The sequence below is a fragment of the Patagioenas fasciata genome, chromosome 1 (assembly GCF_037038585.1).
Source record: "Patagioenas fasciata isolate bPatFas1 chromosome 1, bPatFas1.hap1, whole genome shotgun sequence".
Classification (NCBI taxonomy): Eukaryota; Metazoa; Chordata; class Aves; order Columbiformes; family Columbidae; genus Patagioenas; species Patagioenas fasciata.
Genome location: NC_092520.1, coordinates 195,575,310 through 195,592,636, shown reverse-complemented (window position 1 = coordinate 195,592,636; position 17,327 = coordinate 195,575,310). Strand labels below are relative to the sequence as shown.

General features: G+C 36.0%; 1 protein-coding gene across 6 annotated transcripts in view; it reads right to left on the bottom strand.

The window, feature by feature from the left end:
- The window catches only part of BRD1 (bromodomain containing 1), a 72,456-nt gene that overhangs the window by 17,511 nt on the left and 37,618 nt on the right, over positions 1-17,327 (bottom strand). For 5 of the 6 annotated variants that reach the window (XR_011737054.1, XM_065862668.2, XM_071803405.1 and 2 more), the window contains 4 exons: positions 13,522-13,650; positions 12,643-12,955; positions 11,585-11,845; positions 7,891-8,379 (listed from right to left, as the gene is read on the bottom strand). Coding sequence is in view for 5 of the 6 variants with exons in the window: in XM_065862668.2 (XP_065718740.1) it covers positions 7,891-8,379; positions 11,585-11,845; positions 12,643-12,955; positions 13,522-13,650 (1,192 nt within the window). In the remaining variant the exon portion in view is untranslated. The remainder of the gene's footprint in view (positions 1-7,890; positions 8,380-11,584; positions 11,846-12,642; positions 12,956-13,521; positions 13,651-17,327) is intronic. The other variant, XM_065862671.2, reaches the window with a different exon arrangement.

Sequence of the window (17,327 nt, the reverse complement as noted above, 5' to 3'; positions counted from 1 at the left end):
AAAATGAACAGTGATTGCAATCCTAAAATTGTCTTCCTGGCCTCACCGGAAGGAGCTTCAAAGACAAAATAGGATGTTTCACTGCTTGTGCAGTCAACCTGACGGTGCCTGAAGCATCACCAAGTGAAGACAATCAAGGGCTATTAAACATCAACCTGGCTTTGCTATTTTTAGGCAGCACTGAACACAGATAAAATAAGGCTGACCGGCACATTCACATCTTTGTATCTAATCAGATTAATGTATAGTGTTTTTTTTTTTTTTTCACCTCAGACCTAAAATACTTCTATTAAGAAAAAAAAAAAAAAAAATAGAACTCAGGAGTACTTAACCATTTTTACCAGCCAAAGGTTACTTTTCAACATCTACTTTCATCTCCATTTTTCTTCCAATGACACATTGTAAGAAAGAAATTTCTGAAGGACAGCTGTATCATTACAGCTTTGGTGGAAGGGGAAAAGGGAAAAGTAAAAGAAGAAAAGAGAAAGAAGGGAGGAGGAGAGAAAGAAAAATGTAAGCAGGGGGAATGTTATCACGTTAGGATAGCATGGTCTGACAAAGTCCAACTGACAGCTGTTTTGGTACCTATAAACAGAACTTTGTATCAAGTATTTAACCTGTTCTTGTGTAATGTATGTTTCTTTTTACGGGATACCTTCTTATGTGTACACTTCCTCCTACAGCACCAGCAGAATGTCATTTTCCAGCTACTCTATCCGTAGAAATGCTTATGCAATCTTTTCCATTTGAGAACCATGCACAAGGATACACACAATACCACAGTTCACGTGTAATCTCTGCTGTATTGCTTCTTGAAGCAACTATCCCCATTCTACTTGGCTCAAGGATCCCTATTTGGCATTTCCAGGCAAAAGTGAAATCTTGACTGTGTTCTGGCTTGAAAGGGTGAAGCTAATCTCTTCCCAGGAGCTTTTGATGAAGAAGCCTAACAACTGGACAAACAGGTTTTTCTTTGACAGTATACTGGGTAACTGCCACGAATTATTTTTTAAGCAAACTTTCCCTCATGGAAAGGAGCCTTAAGGACAGAGTTTTCCTTTTACTTCCCAATTCTTAATTTTGCTTGCAATACTGCCTCAGCAGAAACTAAACTGGTAGTTTTCCTTCTGACTTTGTAAAAACCATTTTGAGACTCTGTTTTTATAGAGCACTTATGTCCAGCACTCCAGGACAGAAAGATGCCCTGCCTCATCTAAATGCTTGTGGAAGATCCTTGGTTTAGAAAAACATATAGACAAAGAACAGCTATGTAATCAAGTGAACGATCAAAGGCTGATGAAACACTTAGATGCTCTTGAATTTTGAAAACTTTGCTTTGTCACAATAGAAAAGGGTAGAAATATATCACAAATGAAGAATGACCAATTTTGTTTATTGGTTTATGATTTAGTAAGCTTTTCTACTTTAGGTGAATATAAGTCATTGTGCAGGAAAAGAATGAGAAGTAACACTTATCCAGGTGACTTCAGTAATCCAGAAATCAGAGCTACATCTCAGGATGGAAGGATTCAGAGAGCCTGTATGCTACAGCAAGAGTACATACTACCATCATTACTCCTTATTGAGGACCTCCCTCTGCACATGTAACCACCTAATCTATTCTCATCTGGGGGGAAAGAGGGAAAAGAAAAATAAAAAAGGAAACATCAACAAACCCCCCGACACATCTTTTCTGAGAGACATCCATCCTGCAGACAATCATACCACGGGAACTGTCTCCCTCTCTCCCCAGTCACAGCAGAATGAGGTCCAAGTCACCTGTAGTTTTGACTTCTAGGTTCAGTGCCCAAAGTTCAGTGTTGGAGTCACTGGATTCATTTTTATGATCATCCATAAGCCAAATACAATGGTGATTTGATCATCTCTGGTACCTTATGTACCTGATACAAGGGACTTCACAATAACCAAGCCTGTGAATTTCAACACAGATCATCTATACTCAGTCCCAACACCATGGCAAGTGTGTTCTTAATTTATAAGCATAGTGTGGACCTCCAAATCCAGTCTCTTTTTTAATACCTTCAATAAATGCCACAGTTTTCTGTTTACCATCTGCACCACACAGAAAAATTAGTGTTAAATGCCACAGATGAAACATGTAGAGGACTATGACATTTTATTTTCTAGAAAGCCAAACCTGGGCCAAGAAATGAATTAAGCATTCAAAAAAAATGAAATGCCAGGATACAGTAGAAGGCTTCACAATTCCTACAGCATCAAGAAAAACAGGAGGGCATCTAGAAATATTTTTTATCATTACAGAAAATTCAGTTATGCTGATCTTAGAAAACACAGCTATTTTTAGTTTGGTGCTAATAATTAGTATCTTTAAAATAACCCAAAAGATAGTAGTTTTGAATAAATTAACAGGTTTAAGACCCAAGAAAAATTTCTAAAATATTAATGCATATCATAACTTACACAATCTCACACTTCACAAGCCTTGAAAAGGACAAAACCCCCACTTATCTAGTTGTTCATCAAGTCCCACTGTTTTTGACCACGTCACTCAAAATTCTCTCTATTCTAATAATATAAAATCAAGAAATAAGCAAAATATTTTTAATAGCGGGGAAGTTAATACTATGGTTCTTTAGATGAAATAAAACCAAAAGGAACATTTTGTTATCTTAAATGTGACTGCAATTGCTGACTGATATAAAATAATTTCCTTCCCCCTCTTTCTGCCTTATGCTGTTATTTTATTCCACACGTATTACAAAAATCCTCTCCTATTTCTCAAAATTTTACCATAAATTAAATTGGTGAAAATTTCAGTAGAGTTGCCAGAATTTCTGTCTAAAGCTTGAGTGGGCAAAATACAAATAAAGAAATGGAGCATTCTGTTATTTTCAAATTTCCTTCCTTAATTTGAGTTATTTTCTTCGTAAATGGTCAAAGTTTCTCAGCAGCCTACCATCTCACTAATACAAACCCCACCAAAACTACCCAAAAAAACCCAAGCGAACGAAACAAAAAAAAACACTTGTCAAAAAGAAGGAAAAAAAATGCACTAGCATCTCCCCCAATAATTTTGGAACCGTTCTAGTCAAACTTCACTTTCTCAGCCTCTTTGGTGCTCATGGGCTGCTGTGCAGCCTGGTTTTGTCCTGACAACTCAGCTGGTCCTGTAGTCCCCATGTCTCTACACTGACAAATTTAACAAGCCAAGGGATAATTCCTTTCAGGCCTTCACAATCTCCAATGCTTTGTTTTCATATACACCTTAAACTGTTTTATGTTTTGAAACTTCCCAAAGGCAGGCAGCTGAAGTTTTTGAACATCATTAAGTGCTTAAATAACTGAATTTCTCATCAGATTTTACAGGAAACAATCACAATGCATCTGAAGAAAAAAGAAAACAGTTTTAATTCAAAGCATAAGGAGACTGGATCTGACAGTAGATCTCGTCAAATTATTGTGTTTTACTCATGAACATCTGTATACACTATCATTCCTATCTGTGTTAACCAGATGATTCATTATGCCAATTTGTTTTTTCACTGAGCAACCTCTAGTCTAGTTTGGTATTCACTTAGTGGGCATAAGCTATGTTCTTAGATATACATATTTTACTTTAATTTCTTCCATTTAGAGAATGGTAATCGAATGCTGCACATATGAAACTTGACTTCTAATCAAATTGGCCTGTGCTCCCGAGAGCCAAAGATTCATTAGTAATCATGTACTGAAGAATTCAAAAAATAATCTGTGTTCCATTTTACCGCAGATATAAGCTCTATCCTTATCACATCAAATAAAATTAAGTAAAAGTGGTATTCGCTAAAATACTAAGTTATACCAAAGGCAAGTGGAATTCATATACAGGTTAACTGCAGACAGTTCTGAAGAGCCATAAAATGTTTTGTAGCGATGTCAAAGTTAGGCAAACATTTACTAATAACATTTAATATGGTATAATTACGTTTGTTGTATACTGACAACAGCATGCAAAGATACATTAAGAAATGATAAATTCCCTTGCCCCCCCAATGCTGTGCTTTTTACTGTATTAATACTCTAATTCAGTGATCGATGTTATAAATACTGATTTACATCCATTTCAATGCCTTGAGAAAATCTGTGTAGCTGAAAGCAAGAAGAATGTTAAATAATTATGTTTCACTGAAATTTTCTATTAGTTCTATCTAGCCAAGAAATAATAAAAAACCAACATACTGCGCTATAACAATCACTATTTGCAATCCTAATTCTATGATAAGTTCAAGTGATTGCTTATGATAGTATATTCTAAATATTGAGCTTCTAATCAAAATAGAAGGTACCAACACAATAACAGTGAATTACTATCCTAAATTTATGAAAGCTTAAAGGTGATGGATAAAACCAAGAACATGAAAATTTGATCTGAACCTCATCTGGCATTTTAAAATGTTGAAAAGATATCTTAGACCAGTCATTTTTTCCAGGACTTTCACCTACACACAACTGATAAAGGCAAATTTTCAAACAGTTGGTAAAATCTACCTTCTATCCATTAATCACCTTTTTTCCTCAAATGTAATAAATGCATCAACTCATTTCCTAACAAAAAGGATTAGTATTTGTAACCAAGGGGCAAGGTAAGCATACAATAGATATTTTGAAAAGGTCATTGAACTTGTTGCAGTTAAGATTCGACATGCCTGAACTTCAAGAATCATACGTCATTCTCTGATGATGTGACCAAAATTTCTGAAGTAAAACCAGTCTATCTACTTTTTGAAATTGCTAGGTACCATACAAAGCAAAGTCAAGATACATCAAGTATGTATAGAAAATTTTTAAACACATCTCTTCACTATGCAGTTGTCAGTTTCCACGTATCAACTATGGAGAAAGATGTGCTATATAAGTAATAGATAACGCTCTACTAGAACACTCTGAAATTAGAATTTAAGGTTATATTACACTATTGCTTCACATCTTTTAAACGAAGATTCATAAAGAGGGCCAGAGTAAAGTGAACTGCTTTCAGTCCACTTTGAAGTTTAAGTCATGTTGTACAATAGTCCACCTATTTCTGAAAATAAGCTAGTATTTCAGTAATTATTTTGTGTATGAATAACAACAACACATGGGATACCATATAGTGTGCTGATAGATCCTGCATGTGTCTTTCTTGAAACTAACTGGCAAGCACATCAGCCTCAAATGTAATTCAAGAGAGCATAATGAAAGGCAGTCTATGAGAATAATGAACATCACAAACTAGCTGCAGTTTTACATTACTAGGGAAGCTTTAGAGCAGGAGTGTCAAACTCACTTTCACCAGGGGCCACCTCAGCCTTGCAGTTGGCCTTCAAAGACCCAAATGGAATTTTAGGACTGTATAAATGTAGGAGTAGTTAGATTCTTCCTTTGAACTTTTTCATGTAAGAAGACATGAGTGACATGAAAAGGAGGAATGCTGAGGAGAGTAAGTAAGGTGAAGAAAAAAACAAGGTTTCTTTAAGCAATGGCAAAAACCCCCACAATGGTTATGAACAGGTAAGGAAGAAAAAAAGATGTGACAGTGCAGCTCATGACCACTTTGAAATATCAATGCCTTGTACACTAAGCAAAGTCCTTTTAAATTACTTTTTTCCTATCTCCACTAGAAAAGTTGACACATCTGCATGAACGACGTATCTTTAAAAACCACGTACTATTAAAGAATAACTACAACACCTTCAGGTTAATTTAACTTGGCTAAAACATTTCAATACACATACAGTCTCTTCTAGAAGAAACAAATATAAAGATTAAATATACATGTCCGCTAAGAATTAGTTCTACATATATTTAATTCTGTGTATATCTTTATTACCTTCAGGAAGAAGATAAAAGATTTTTTTTCTTTTTTAACAAAATTCTGTAACATTTTGGATTTCATTCTTGTTAGTAGCCTACGTATTACATAAAAACAAACAGAAATCCCAAACCCCCTAGAAATTCTGAAATGAGAAGATCACTAAAATTAGAAGAAACTATCCATAATTGCTTGGGTTGGTGGTTGTTTGTTTTTCTGTTGTTTTGAAGATAATCAGAAGCATATTTGCCCCACATAAATCTAACCACATGAAAAGAAAAGCAAAACACCAGTTTTCTGAATGCTTTAAAAATCTGGTGTTTTGTTTTTTCCTTTTTTTTTTTTTTTTTTTTTAAAATGGCCAAGGATTAAGTCAGTTTTCCTGTATAATAAAACCACTTCTTCTCCAAAGAAATAATTCACAATATTCAAGATAAAATGTTCAAGGAATTAGTAGTGATTCCTGGCCTCATCTAGCACAAAATGATTAACTGTGTGTTTGATAAAATACAATCTGTATAAGTGTACATAATAAAATTATCTAGATGACACACTGGTAAATCAGAATATTTGCAAACCAAACGTGTTTATATCATTAACGGAGATCAACTCATTTCTATTCTTACACTACCTTAAGATGATATAACATATGATGTTATTTTATATATATATAAATATAAAAAATATCATATATATATATATGAAATATTATATAATACCTTCCTAATTCAGAACTCAAGTACCAAATTAAGTCTACACAATCTTTCCAAGATGTTATGAAAAGGAATGGAAACGGGCTTTCCAAAGAAATGAAACAAAGAAACAGACATATAAATGAAAATATTTTCCCCGCCAACAACTCTGATTTTCTCATGCTATGATTCTAGCATTGGAATAATTTTTCTCCTCACTTGATGATTAAAAACAAAATCTCATAAAAAAACGAAACAAAACAAAACAAACATGAACTAACCAAACACCAAAAGAAACTCCCCCACCCCCAAACAAAAAAAACATAAATAATTTAAAAACTCACCATAACAACAACATAAAACACAACAAAAAGCCAAAAAAAACAACCTTATTTTACCCTCCAACCCACAAAACACAAAGAGCTTTTGGAGTGCACAACAACAGTTAAATTACATTCCTCCTTCTTTCATTCAAAAGCACAAAAACACACATGCTGTTTTCATACCTGTATATGGGTTATCAACATGACAATGAACAGAGTATTTATTTCAAGGGTAATACATGTCATAGCAATGGCCATGGATAACGTTACGGAAACTTATTTAAGTAATTTCTTTATGCTGCTGTTCTTCCTCAAAGAGGGTTTTACTCCAACTTCTCCAATAAACAGAATTATGGTTCTCTTAAACTGTACTGTACCAATATATCAGGATAATTTTTTTTAATGTTTTTTAGAGAAGTCTCACTAAGAGTGTAATCCTACACCTAGATTCTTCAACTTCATTTATTTAAAATGCACTGACTACAGAAAACAAACACGGGAAATGTCATTATAGTTTGGGATTTTAACACTTGCATAAAATACATGGGTATACAAAGCACCGCATACACAGACATAAGTTAAATAACGTGAAAATATGCTTAGCGTAAATACTACAGTAAAATGAAGTAATACATGGAACATGTATTTTCCATGCTCCTCTTTACAAGAGTTCTAATTTTGGCACTGCATTGTGAGGTTTCCATGCAATTTAACAGGGAAGTTCCAAAAAACCAGGTGATCCACCTTTCCTATTCATTGCGACAAAAAGAAGTAGAAAACAGCTCAAAACAAACAAACAAAGAATTAGCCACCCATGGATGTGAATTTGAAGATTCCATTCTTAAAGTGAAAACTGCAAAAGTAAAAGTTGGTTCACTAAGTCTAATTGTACAGGGCCAACACAAAAATGAATCAGTAATTTTCTGAACTACAACTACTCAACTATGAGAAGAAGTGTTCAAGTGCTAAAATCTGAACATTAACAATCACAGGTATGTCAAAAAATTAACAGCTACGTTAACTTTCAAGGTGTATCCATTCAAATAAGTTCTGTAACATTTACCTGTATCCAAGCGCTTTACAGGGGACTCATCATCAACCTCAGAATCTCCACATGCACTCCTTGATCTTTTCCTTGGGTGCAGAAGTGTCTCCAACCTTGGAAGGACTACAGACAAAAAGGTTTTGGTCCCTAGCTGTGGAGAAGTTGGCTGGGTTTCAGTGTTCTTTGCAGACTTTTGGGGGCTTATACTTTTCGATTTGCAGAAGAGAATGGATGTACGTCTGTTTACATCAGTTGATGACTCAGCTACAGCAGAAACAGTCGACTCATTGAGATTACTGTCAAGTAAGTGTTCTGGAGTGTGTCCATTTATTTCTTTCTGAATGGAAGTGCTATATAATTCATTATCAAATTTTACTCTTTTGTAAAGCTTACTCTGCTCTGGATTGAGTTCTACTGGTTTGAGGGTTGGTGGTTCTGAATTAGTCTCCAAGTTTGAAGGAAGAGGTAATGCATCTGATGGTTCAAGTTTAGGGGGAGATTTATCTCCTGAAAAAATTATAAATAGAGTGTGATTTTTGAAAACCTGCAGTTATAAAGTCTATATAAAACTCACTATATATGTGCAGCCCACCAAATAAATTGTTGTTTGGAAACAAAGCATAACATTTTAAAAACAAACCTTGACTAGCAATGATCTGTCCTAGTTAGTAGTTCCTATTTTTATGCTGGGAATGTAACAGGGATAGAAAAGTAGGTGTTTACAGCTGGTGTTAACAATTTACACCTAAATAAATACGTTTTACTTCTCATGCAGTTATGTTAGTTTCATTAACTAAAAACTAAGAAATCTAATTTTTTTAAATAGAAAGTCGGGGTGGTGGATGATTATCTGTTAAATGCAATTATACTGCCATTCAAGTAAAATTTCTGATAATATAAATTTTTATCTATTTCACCTTATCAATATTCACCTTACCTGCCTACAACAAATTTTATCAAATAAGCATTAAAAAAAAAAATTAAAAAAAAGTATTTGTAACCTGAACTACTAGAGTGAACTAAAATGCATTATAAAATTTATAGAAAGGCCAGATTTGCAAAGCTGTTTTACATCTGTGGCTAGAAGTTTCATCTACTAAACAGAAAGAGAAATAAAAAAGGGGAGGGAAAAAAACCCACCCCCAAAGTCTTACAGCTTGATTAGTCACTAGATGGCAAATACAAACTTGACAATGCAGACTTGATAGGAGAAATCAGAAAAACCACCCTCTACCATTTTTAATTCCTTTTCTCTCTTCCCGCCCCCACCCCCAAACATGATTATGTCCCAGGCAATTCCAATAATTCTATGCTGGGAAAAGACAGAGATATAACTGTGAGCATATCAAACTAGTTTCACTTTTTCATGCCAAACGATGGGAAACAAAACGTTCTACTGTTGCAGCATTCTCAAATACAAGTAGAAGGATTTCCTAATCCATAATTATCAACTCAAAAAGACGCCAAAATCTTCTTTCTAGTTTCCAAAAGGATCTTAAAAAACAGAAATTAATAAGATGCTTATTCTAGAGTAACTGTATGAGGCCAATGTTGTATTTAGGCTATCACATGATCTTTTAAAACTTAGTTAATTTTTCTATGCCACCTGAAAAAGGTGTAAAAACTCAACGGTTAAGCCCACTATCTGTAGTGGATTAAATATTGTCTCTATATTGTTTTTGTTTTGGCTCAGCAATGCCTACTTGGAAATCAATGACTTCTAAGTGCAGAAAAATCTTCGCCCCATTGTTTGAGGTTTAATCAAACAAAAGCGTAGTTCATACTAAAAATGTATTGTGCAACTGTGCTCACATACTTTGAAGGCATACAAATACTTGAATTGGTAAATAATATTTCAGGAAGATATTTAGAATGAAATTTAATCAGATAAGCATGTTTAAAGTGCCACCAATTAAAAAAGCCTGTAGTTTAAAATTTCCAAGGTGACCGTTCACTGTGAACAATTTCTGATTTTCTATACAATTAATTAGAAAATGTTCACAAAAATCTGTAAGCACAGTAAAACACTGCAGAATTATTTAGACACTAAAACCTAAATTTCACTGGGTTATTCTAGTACCATATTTTTCACATGATCAGAAACTGAAAACATAATTGCAAGGGATAATTTGCAGGTCTTCTTAAGTCAGGTCCTGTAGATATCTTGGGCACAGGATTCTACCTTCCTCATCCTTCCTTCCGAAAGTTCATTTTCTTTATTTCTCAAAGCACCTTCAATTTCAGAATCGAAATTTGAAGCAACGACTACTACTCTTCACTAGATCAGAATTTTAAAAATATGCTAATCAACTCTGGATCGTGCTCTTCATTATGCTTTTTTAAAAGAGTATACTGTAAATATAAGAAAACAGTTACTGCTCACTTCCAGACTATTTTTTGCACAATAGCTGCAGCGTAAGGCTGTGTCATAAAATGTTAAGCTACAAGAAAGTTAATGTATTCATTATCTGCCAGAAATTACACTCATGAAGAACTATATTTAGTAGCATCATCACTTGAAGATTAAAAAAACCAAAAATAACTCAAAGTAAGAGCCAATCAATCTTTAAATGTTTAAAAAATACTTAATGGCCTCAGAAGACAAGCATGCTGATTTATGTACACTTTTTCTACTATTGTCGTTCAAGTCTCAAGGAAGTTATATGTTTGAAAAGCATTTTCTTAGTCACACTAAGAATTAAACACCAAGTTTCTTGTTTGAATGGCAGTTAAGGACAGTCATTTTGTTGACTTTAACTTTCAAAGTTTGATAGCATCAAGCTGCACCAGACACAGACAGTTTTATTTATTACAATGCTTCCACTTTCCCTTGAGCTCTTTCTTCCTCCCATTCAACACACTTAGTCAAAATGAAACGTCTCTAACTCTCCTAAAGAAAAATACACTAGCTTTTTGGAGAAGAGGTGATTGTGAAACAAATTCAATAGAACTTTTTTTAGAGACTAGATTTTCTTTGTATCATTTAAAAATGAGAAATAAAGACCTCAGTAACTGATTTAAGAGCTAAAAATGCAAATATGATTTTCAACTGAAACAAAGTTAGGATTTTCTAGTATACTGCTCTCATTGAAATCAATGGGAATTACCCGAGAGCAGATGCAGTTCTGAGATCAATGCTTTGAGGAGGAAGAGAAGCGCAAGGGGAAGGACTGGTTAGATATGGCTGACTTGCCTCTACAACATGAAATGTGTTAAGTCCTATCAACAGTTAGCTTTATTTTAAATAAATAAATTTTAAAAAATCCAAGCCTGCCCTCTAGCCTCCCCAAATTCTGACGTAGAGAATAAAAAAAGCTACAAATGACAGTAAAACAGCCAGAGTTTTCATCACTACTGACCTAGGCTCACATGATGCCGAATACATATTTTGGCATGTAAGCGTATTTCTGAAAGTAAAAAGATGTTTTTCACTCAAGCATTTCCAATTCCTTTTCATATGAGATTGTTTGTACTTTCAGTTCTTAACACCTAAATTTTTAAAAAGCCTAGCTACTGTGAAAAATAATTAAGATTTTGTTTAAAAAGACCAGCATCATATTCTTAAAATATTTGTTGCAGTTAAGTGGCTATTTGTCCATTTAAAAATCAAATACAATATTCATTTATTATATATTCTTTTATTCACATGATTAAAGCACCTGACTGAAGAGGTTCAGAACAGTACTGCTTTAAACATGGTTTAAAATCTTACCTTCTTCTTCTCCATCTTGTTCTAATGCTGCACTTTCTTCTTCAAAACTTCCAATACCTGATTCTATTTGAGGAGCCTGGTTGTGTTGCTGGCTTAGTTTGTTGCGAATAATGCTGATTTCTTTCTTTAACAGCTTTGATCTCTTGCTCCTTGACCCACTGGATTTCATTGCACAGGTGAGATCAAGTTTCTCTAGCAACTCTCTCAGCTGTTCTTCCAAGGACATATGCGCTCTGTTCGCAGGATTCAGTAACCTATCCACTGAAGTCAAAATATGTATAATTGAAAACGTGTGTTTCCCAGAAAAATAATACCAAAGAGGGGTGGGGGGGAAATCATCACTTGCCAGAATTAAAAGATGTCACCAAAAAGCTATTCAGATTACAGTCTTAGTAGCTTCACCATTACCAGTGAAGAACTGTTGAAACAAATTCCTACTATATCATTACTGTTCTTCTTGATTAGCATTATGCTCAAGAAAACTAAGTAGTAGAGCAAAGAATTAAAAGGTCAAAAGGAAGGCACAATTAATCCTTCCCACTCTGATAGATGATTTCCTTCGTGTCAAAGAGAGGGGCAAGACTGTGGTTATAAAAGAAATATGTTAATAATTCTCCTTTACTGACAAAGCCTCAGAAGCCTGATGTCTATTTCAAAAAGAGTTATTTTAATTCCTAGTATTACAAATGTGCTTGATGTTTTTAATTCATTAGGTTATTTCAGAATGCACGTAAGTTTATGTGCACTGGTAGTCGTTTTCCGTGACTTATAAGCATACACAATCACGCGAAAGAAAGCACTCAGGTTAAAAACCTTTTTCATCTATTTTGTTAAATTAGGCTCTGGCATTGTCAAAATCAAAATCTGGACAACAACTTAGTTCTAACAACAGATCTAGTAGAACAGAAACATCTGAATCTTTCAAGCAATGGTTTTAATGGGAGATGGAAATAAAAGTCAAGAAACTGAACAGTAACAATCTTAGTCATCTGTATGGAATGTACATGCTGTGTGTAATGAAAAATGGAACTTTTAAAAATAATGGAAAAACATCTTACCATCTTCCCACGAGAAAGGCTGAGGTGACTCAAGTTTAGGCCGCTCAGGTAAGTGCATTCCAGTTTCATTATTATAACCAATTGCTTCAGCATCTCTCCTAGCTTGCCTGAGAACTACACCTCCTTGATCTCTTAACCGCACTGCAGCTCTATAAAATATTGTATCTTTTGCATTGTATTTCATACAGTTATCTATGATAAGATTGAAGTCGTCTTCGAACTCACTGAGGTTTTTATAGCCTTGAGCATCTAACCGTTTTCTCATGGTAGAGAAATCCATAGGATGTTTAATATGATCCAAATAGTCTGGAACCTTTGAATAAATATTTAAAACATGAATGGGTAAAATTATCTTATTACAGAAAAAATAACGTTAGCTATTAACTGACCCACATTTTTTAACACCTCAAATCAAGAACTTCAAAATGTAGCTTACATGTATATGTAGTATATGAACACATATATATACAGTTCATATAGACATGTACACATGCCTATGTGTTATTTATACACATATATAAATGTGTTGTATATGTACATACACACACAATTTATCTAGTTTCCCAGTGAATGAAAAGGAATTTCATCTGCATGTAAGAACACAGTATCCACATTTCCAATTTCAAGACACCCTTTGAGTTTTCTTTATGAAATAATCTTACTGCAAAAGCTCATTATGTATCCATGTTATTCCATACAAGTATTTCTCAGAAATTATTTTCGCGTATGAGCATAAACAGACTTTCATAGCAGTAAGTTAGAACTCATATCACCACAGCAATTAAAACGTAACGCTGCTCCCAACTCTGCATGCAGTGATTCGTTATTAAGCGCTACCAAGTCATATCTAAACATAACTAAATACAGCTTAAAACATACCTCTTTAAGGTTTACTGGTTGAGCAAATATACGAGCAGAATCCTTTTCCTGCAGTTGGTCCAGAACTGATCGCAGAAGTACAGTGAATGGAGTGAGCTGAAGTTCCATAGCAACCTGCTCAATCTTGACCTAAAGAAGCAGTAATTGTACAAGTGAGCATTTTTCATTGAGATACTGTTTTAAAGTTGTTTCGCAGCATTAGCAAAGTACTTTAGATGCGAAACACAATATAAATATATTTAAATAAATGAGCTGGCATTCGTCTAACATACATTTTCAGCTGATGACTTTATAAGAAAAAACATTCTCAACCCTTCATTGTAGACTCAACCTCAACTCCAGTTTCTTAGAAATAAAATTATTTTATCTATAAACGAATTCTGTTCCCTTTTTAACCTTCATATTTTGCCAACAATGTGAAAATAAGAACAAGAATTTAAAAGTAATGTCTTCAAAATGAAATTTCAGTTGTAGTGCTAAGTTCAAAGTGTAAAAATATAATTTGATGAACATTTACAGGCTACAAAAGACCAAAACAAAGAGTAATTTTAAAGACAATGTTCTATGTAAATTCAAAGAAAATATTTTAAAAAAACAGAACCAACATTTTCAGATACTCAACTGTCCTTCAGAATTTTCATTATTTTTGACAATATTACAACTCCTCTTTAATTTTATTTTCAGGCCATTTAAAGAGTTATCAAAGTTGAAACAGTCTTGTTATGGCAAAAAATAAACTCTTAATGATACGTTAATGGTGTGTGTGTAAGCACACAAACACACATCCATAAAATACGTGTCTATAAATAATAATACATAATAGATGTGTATGGCAAGTGACACGTGAATGTACAGTAATGATGCACACAATTCCAGAAAGGACTCAAGAATTATAAACTATGTTATCTTGCAATGAATGTTCATAGCTTACAAAAATTAAAAAATGAAACGGTGTTTTTATAAATAAGGACAATTACAAGACTCATAAGTGCAAACAATTTGTTTTCACAGTTGTCATACTAAGTGTTACCTTTCTGCATTCTGGCTTCCTTTTCTCACAGCAATGTGAACACTACATTAGAATGACTTCGATGCAAACTTTGGGTTTGGGTGGTTTTTTTTGGTGACAGAAGAATAAAAGTGCTATCCAGTATAAGCACATGTATTGGGAAAATCTGAAAAGATGGAATTTTCTAGTGTTCTTCAGAAACCAATTGTCTTTGCAAGTCTAACAGAATGGGTTGTCAAATAATTTCTCTACACCAACACACACAGCACAGGCAACAAATGGGAGGAGTTGGAGTCTATCACCATGTTGCTAGAAAGCTACTACATAGTTGTCTTTACTGAAACTTGTTAGGATGAATCTCGTGACTGGAGTGGAGCTATTGGTGGCTACAGGCTGTTCAGAAGGGACGAGCAAGGAAGGAAGGGTGGAGGAGATGCCCTCTACATCAAGAAATTGATATATTGTGAAGAGCTGTCACTGAAGAATTGCCATGAGCAAGCGCTGAAAGCTTACGGGTAAGAATTAGAGACCAAGGCAACAGGGAACATTGTGGCTGGTGTTTACTACAGGCTGCCCAACCTAGGGGAGCGTGCTGATGAAGCCCACTTACTCCAGCTACAGAAGGCACTGCAATCACAGACTCTCATCCTGCTGGGGGACTTCAACCACCCTAACATCTGCTGGAAATTACCAGAGCGACTTGTAGGCGATCCAAGAGACTCCTGGAGTGCATTGAGGATAACTTCCTAAGCCAGGTAATAGACAGCCCTACCAGGGGGGATGTGATAATGGACCTGTTTGTCACCAGTGCAAGTGAGCTAATTAGTGACGTCAAGACTGGAGGCAGCCTGGGCTGCTGTGATTGTGCACTGGTGGCCTTTACAGTTCTGAGGGTTATGGGCCAAGCAAAGAATAAAGTCAGGACCCTGAATTTTAGGAAAGCAAACTTCCAGCTCTTCAAGGAGTTAATCAAGAGGACCCCCTGGGAAACTGCCCTCAGAGACAAGGGAGCAGAACAGAACTGGCAAATCTTTACGGACACTTTCCAAGGAGTACAATAGCTCATTATCCCCAGGTGTAAGAAATCATGTACAGAAGGCAAGAGGCCAGCACGGCTGAGTCAAGACCTGCTAGTCAAACTAAAGGGTAAGAAGGAAATGTACAGGCAGTGGAAGCAGGGACAAGTGTCCTGGAAAGAGTACAGGGACACTGCCCAGTTGTGTAGGGATGGGGCCAGGAAGGCCAAGGTACAGCTGGAGACGAAATTTGGCAAGGGATGCAAAGAATAATAAGATGGGCTTCCATAGGTATGTCAGTCAGAAAAGGGAGGTCAAGGAAAGCGTACCCCACTGACAAACGTGACTGGGAAACTGCTAAAAACAGACAAGGAGACAGCTGAGGTATTCAACGACTTTTTTTTGCCTCAGTCTTCACTGGCAAGCTCTCTTCCCACACCTCTCAAGTGGATGGACCTCAAAGCAAGGACTAAGGGGACAAAGTCCCGCCCATTGTAAGAGAAGATCAGGTTTGACATCACCTGAGGAACCTGAACATACCTATGTCTATGGGATTTGATGAGATGCCTCCTCCAGTCCTGAGAGAATTGGCTAATATAATTGTCAAGCCATCTTACATGACATTTGAAAAGACAGGGTGGTCAGGTGAAGTCCCTGGTGACTGGAAAAATGTTAATATTGCATCAGTTTTTTTAAAAGGATAGCAAGGATGAGCCCAGAAGCTACTGACCTGTCAGCCTCACCTCTGTGTCTGGGAAGATCACAGAACAGATCCTCCTAGAAGCTGTGCTAAGGCTCATGGAGGACAGGAAGGTGACTGAAGACAGCCAGCATGGCTTCACCAAGGGCAAGTCCTGTCTGACCAACCTAGCAGCCTTCTATAATGGAGTGATTACATCAATTGGCAAGGCAAGAGCTATGGGATGTCGTCTATTTGGACTTCTGTAAGGCCTTTAATACGGTTTTCCACATCCTTCTCTCTATATTGGAGAGAAATGGATTTGATGGACTGTTCAGTGGGTAAGGAATTGGTTGGATGGTCGCATTCAGAGAACAGTGGTCAATGACTCAATGCCCGGATGAATATCAATGACAAGTGGTATCCCTCAGGGGTTCATACTGGGACAAGTATTGCTTAGCATCTTCATCAATGACATAGTACGATCAAGTCCACCCTCAGCAAATTTCCAAACAACACCAAGCTGAGCGGTGTGTTTAACATGCTTGAGGGAAGAGATGCCATCCAGAGGGACCTGGACAAGCTTTAGAACTGGGCCCATGTGAATATCATGAGGTTTGACAAGGCCAAGTGTAAGGGCCTGCACCTGGGTCAGGGCAATCCCTGGTATCAGTACAGGCTGAGGGATGCAGGGGTTGAGAGCAGCCCTGCGGAGAAGGACTTGGAGGTACCGGTGGACAAAAAGGCGAACATGAGCTAGTACTGTACACTTGCAGCCCAGAAGGCCAACTGTATGCTGGGCTGCATCAAAACGAGAGTGGCCAGCAGGCCGAGAGAGGTGATTCTGCTCCTCTACACCATTTTCGTGAGACCTCATCTGGAGTACTATGTTCTGAGGTACTCCGTACGGAAAAGATGTGAGCACTTCTCCTGTGAGGAAAGGCTGAGAGAGTTGGGGTTGTTCAGCCCGGAGAAGAAAAGGCTCCAGGGAGATCTTATTGCAGCCTTTCAGTACTTAAAAGGAGCCTGTAAGAAACATAGGGACAGAAATTTTAGTAGAGCCTGTTGCGAATGGATAAGGAGTACTAGTTTTAAACTAAGA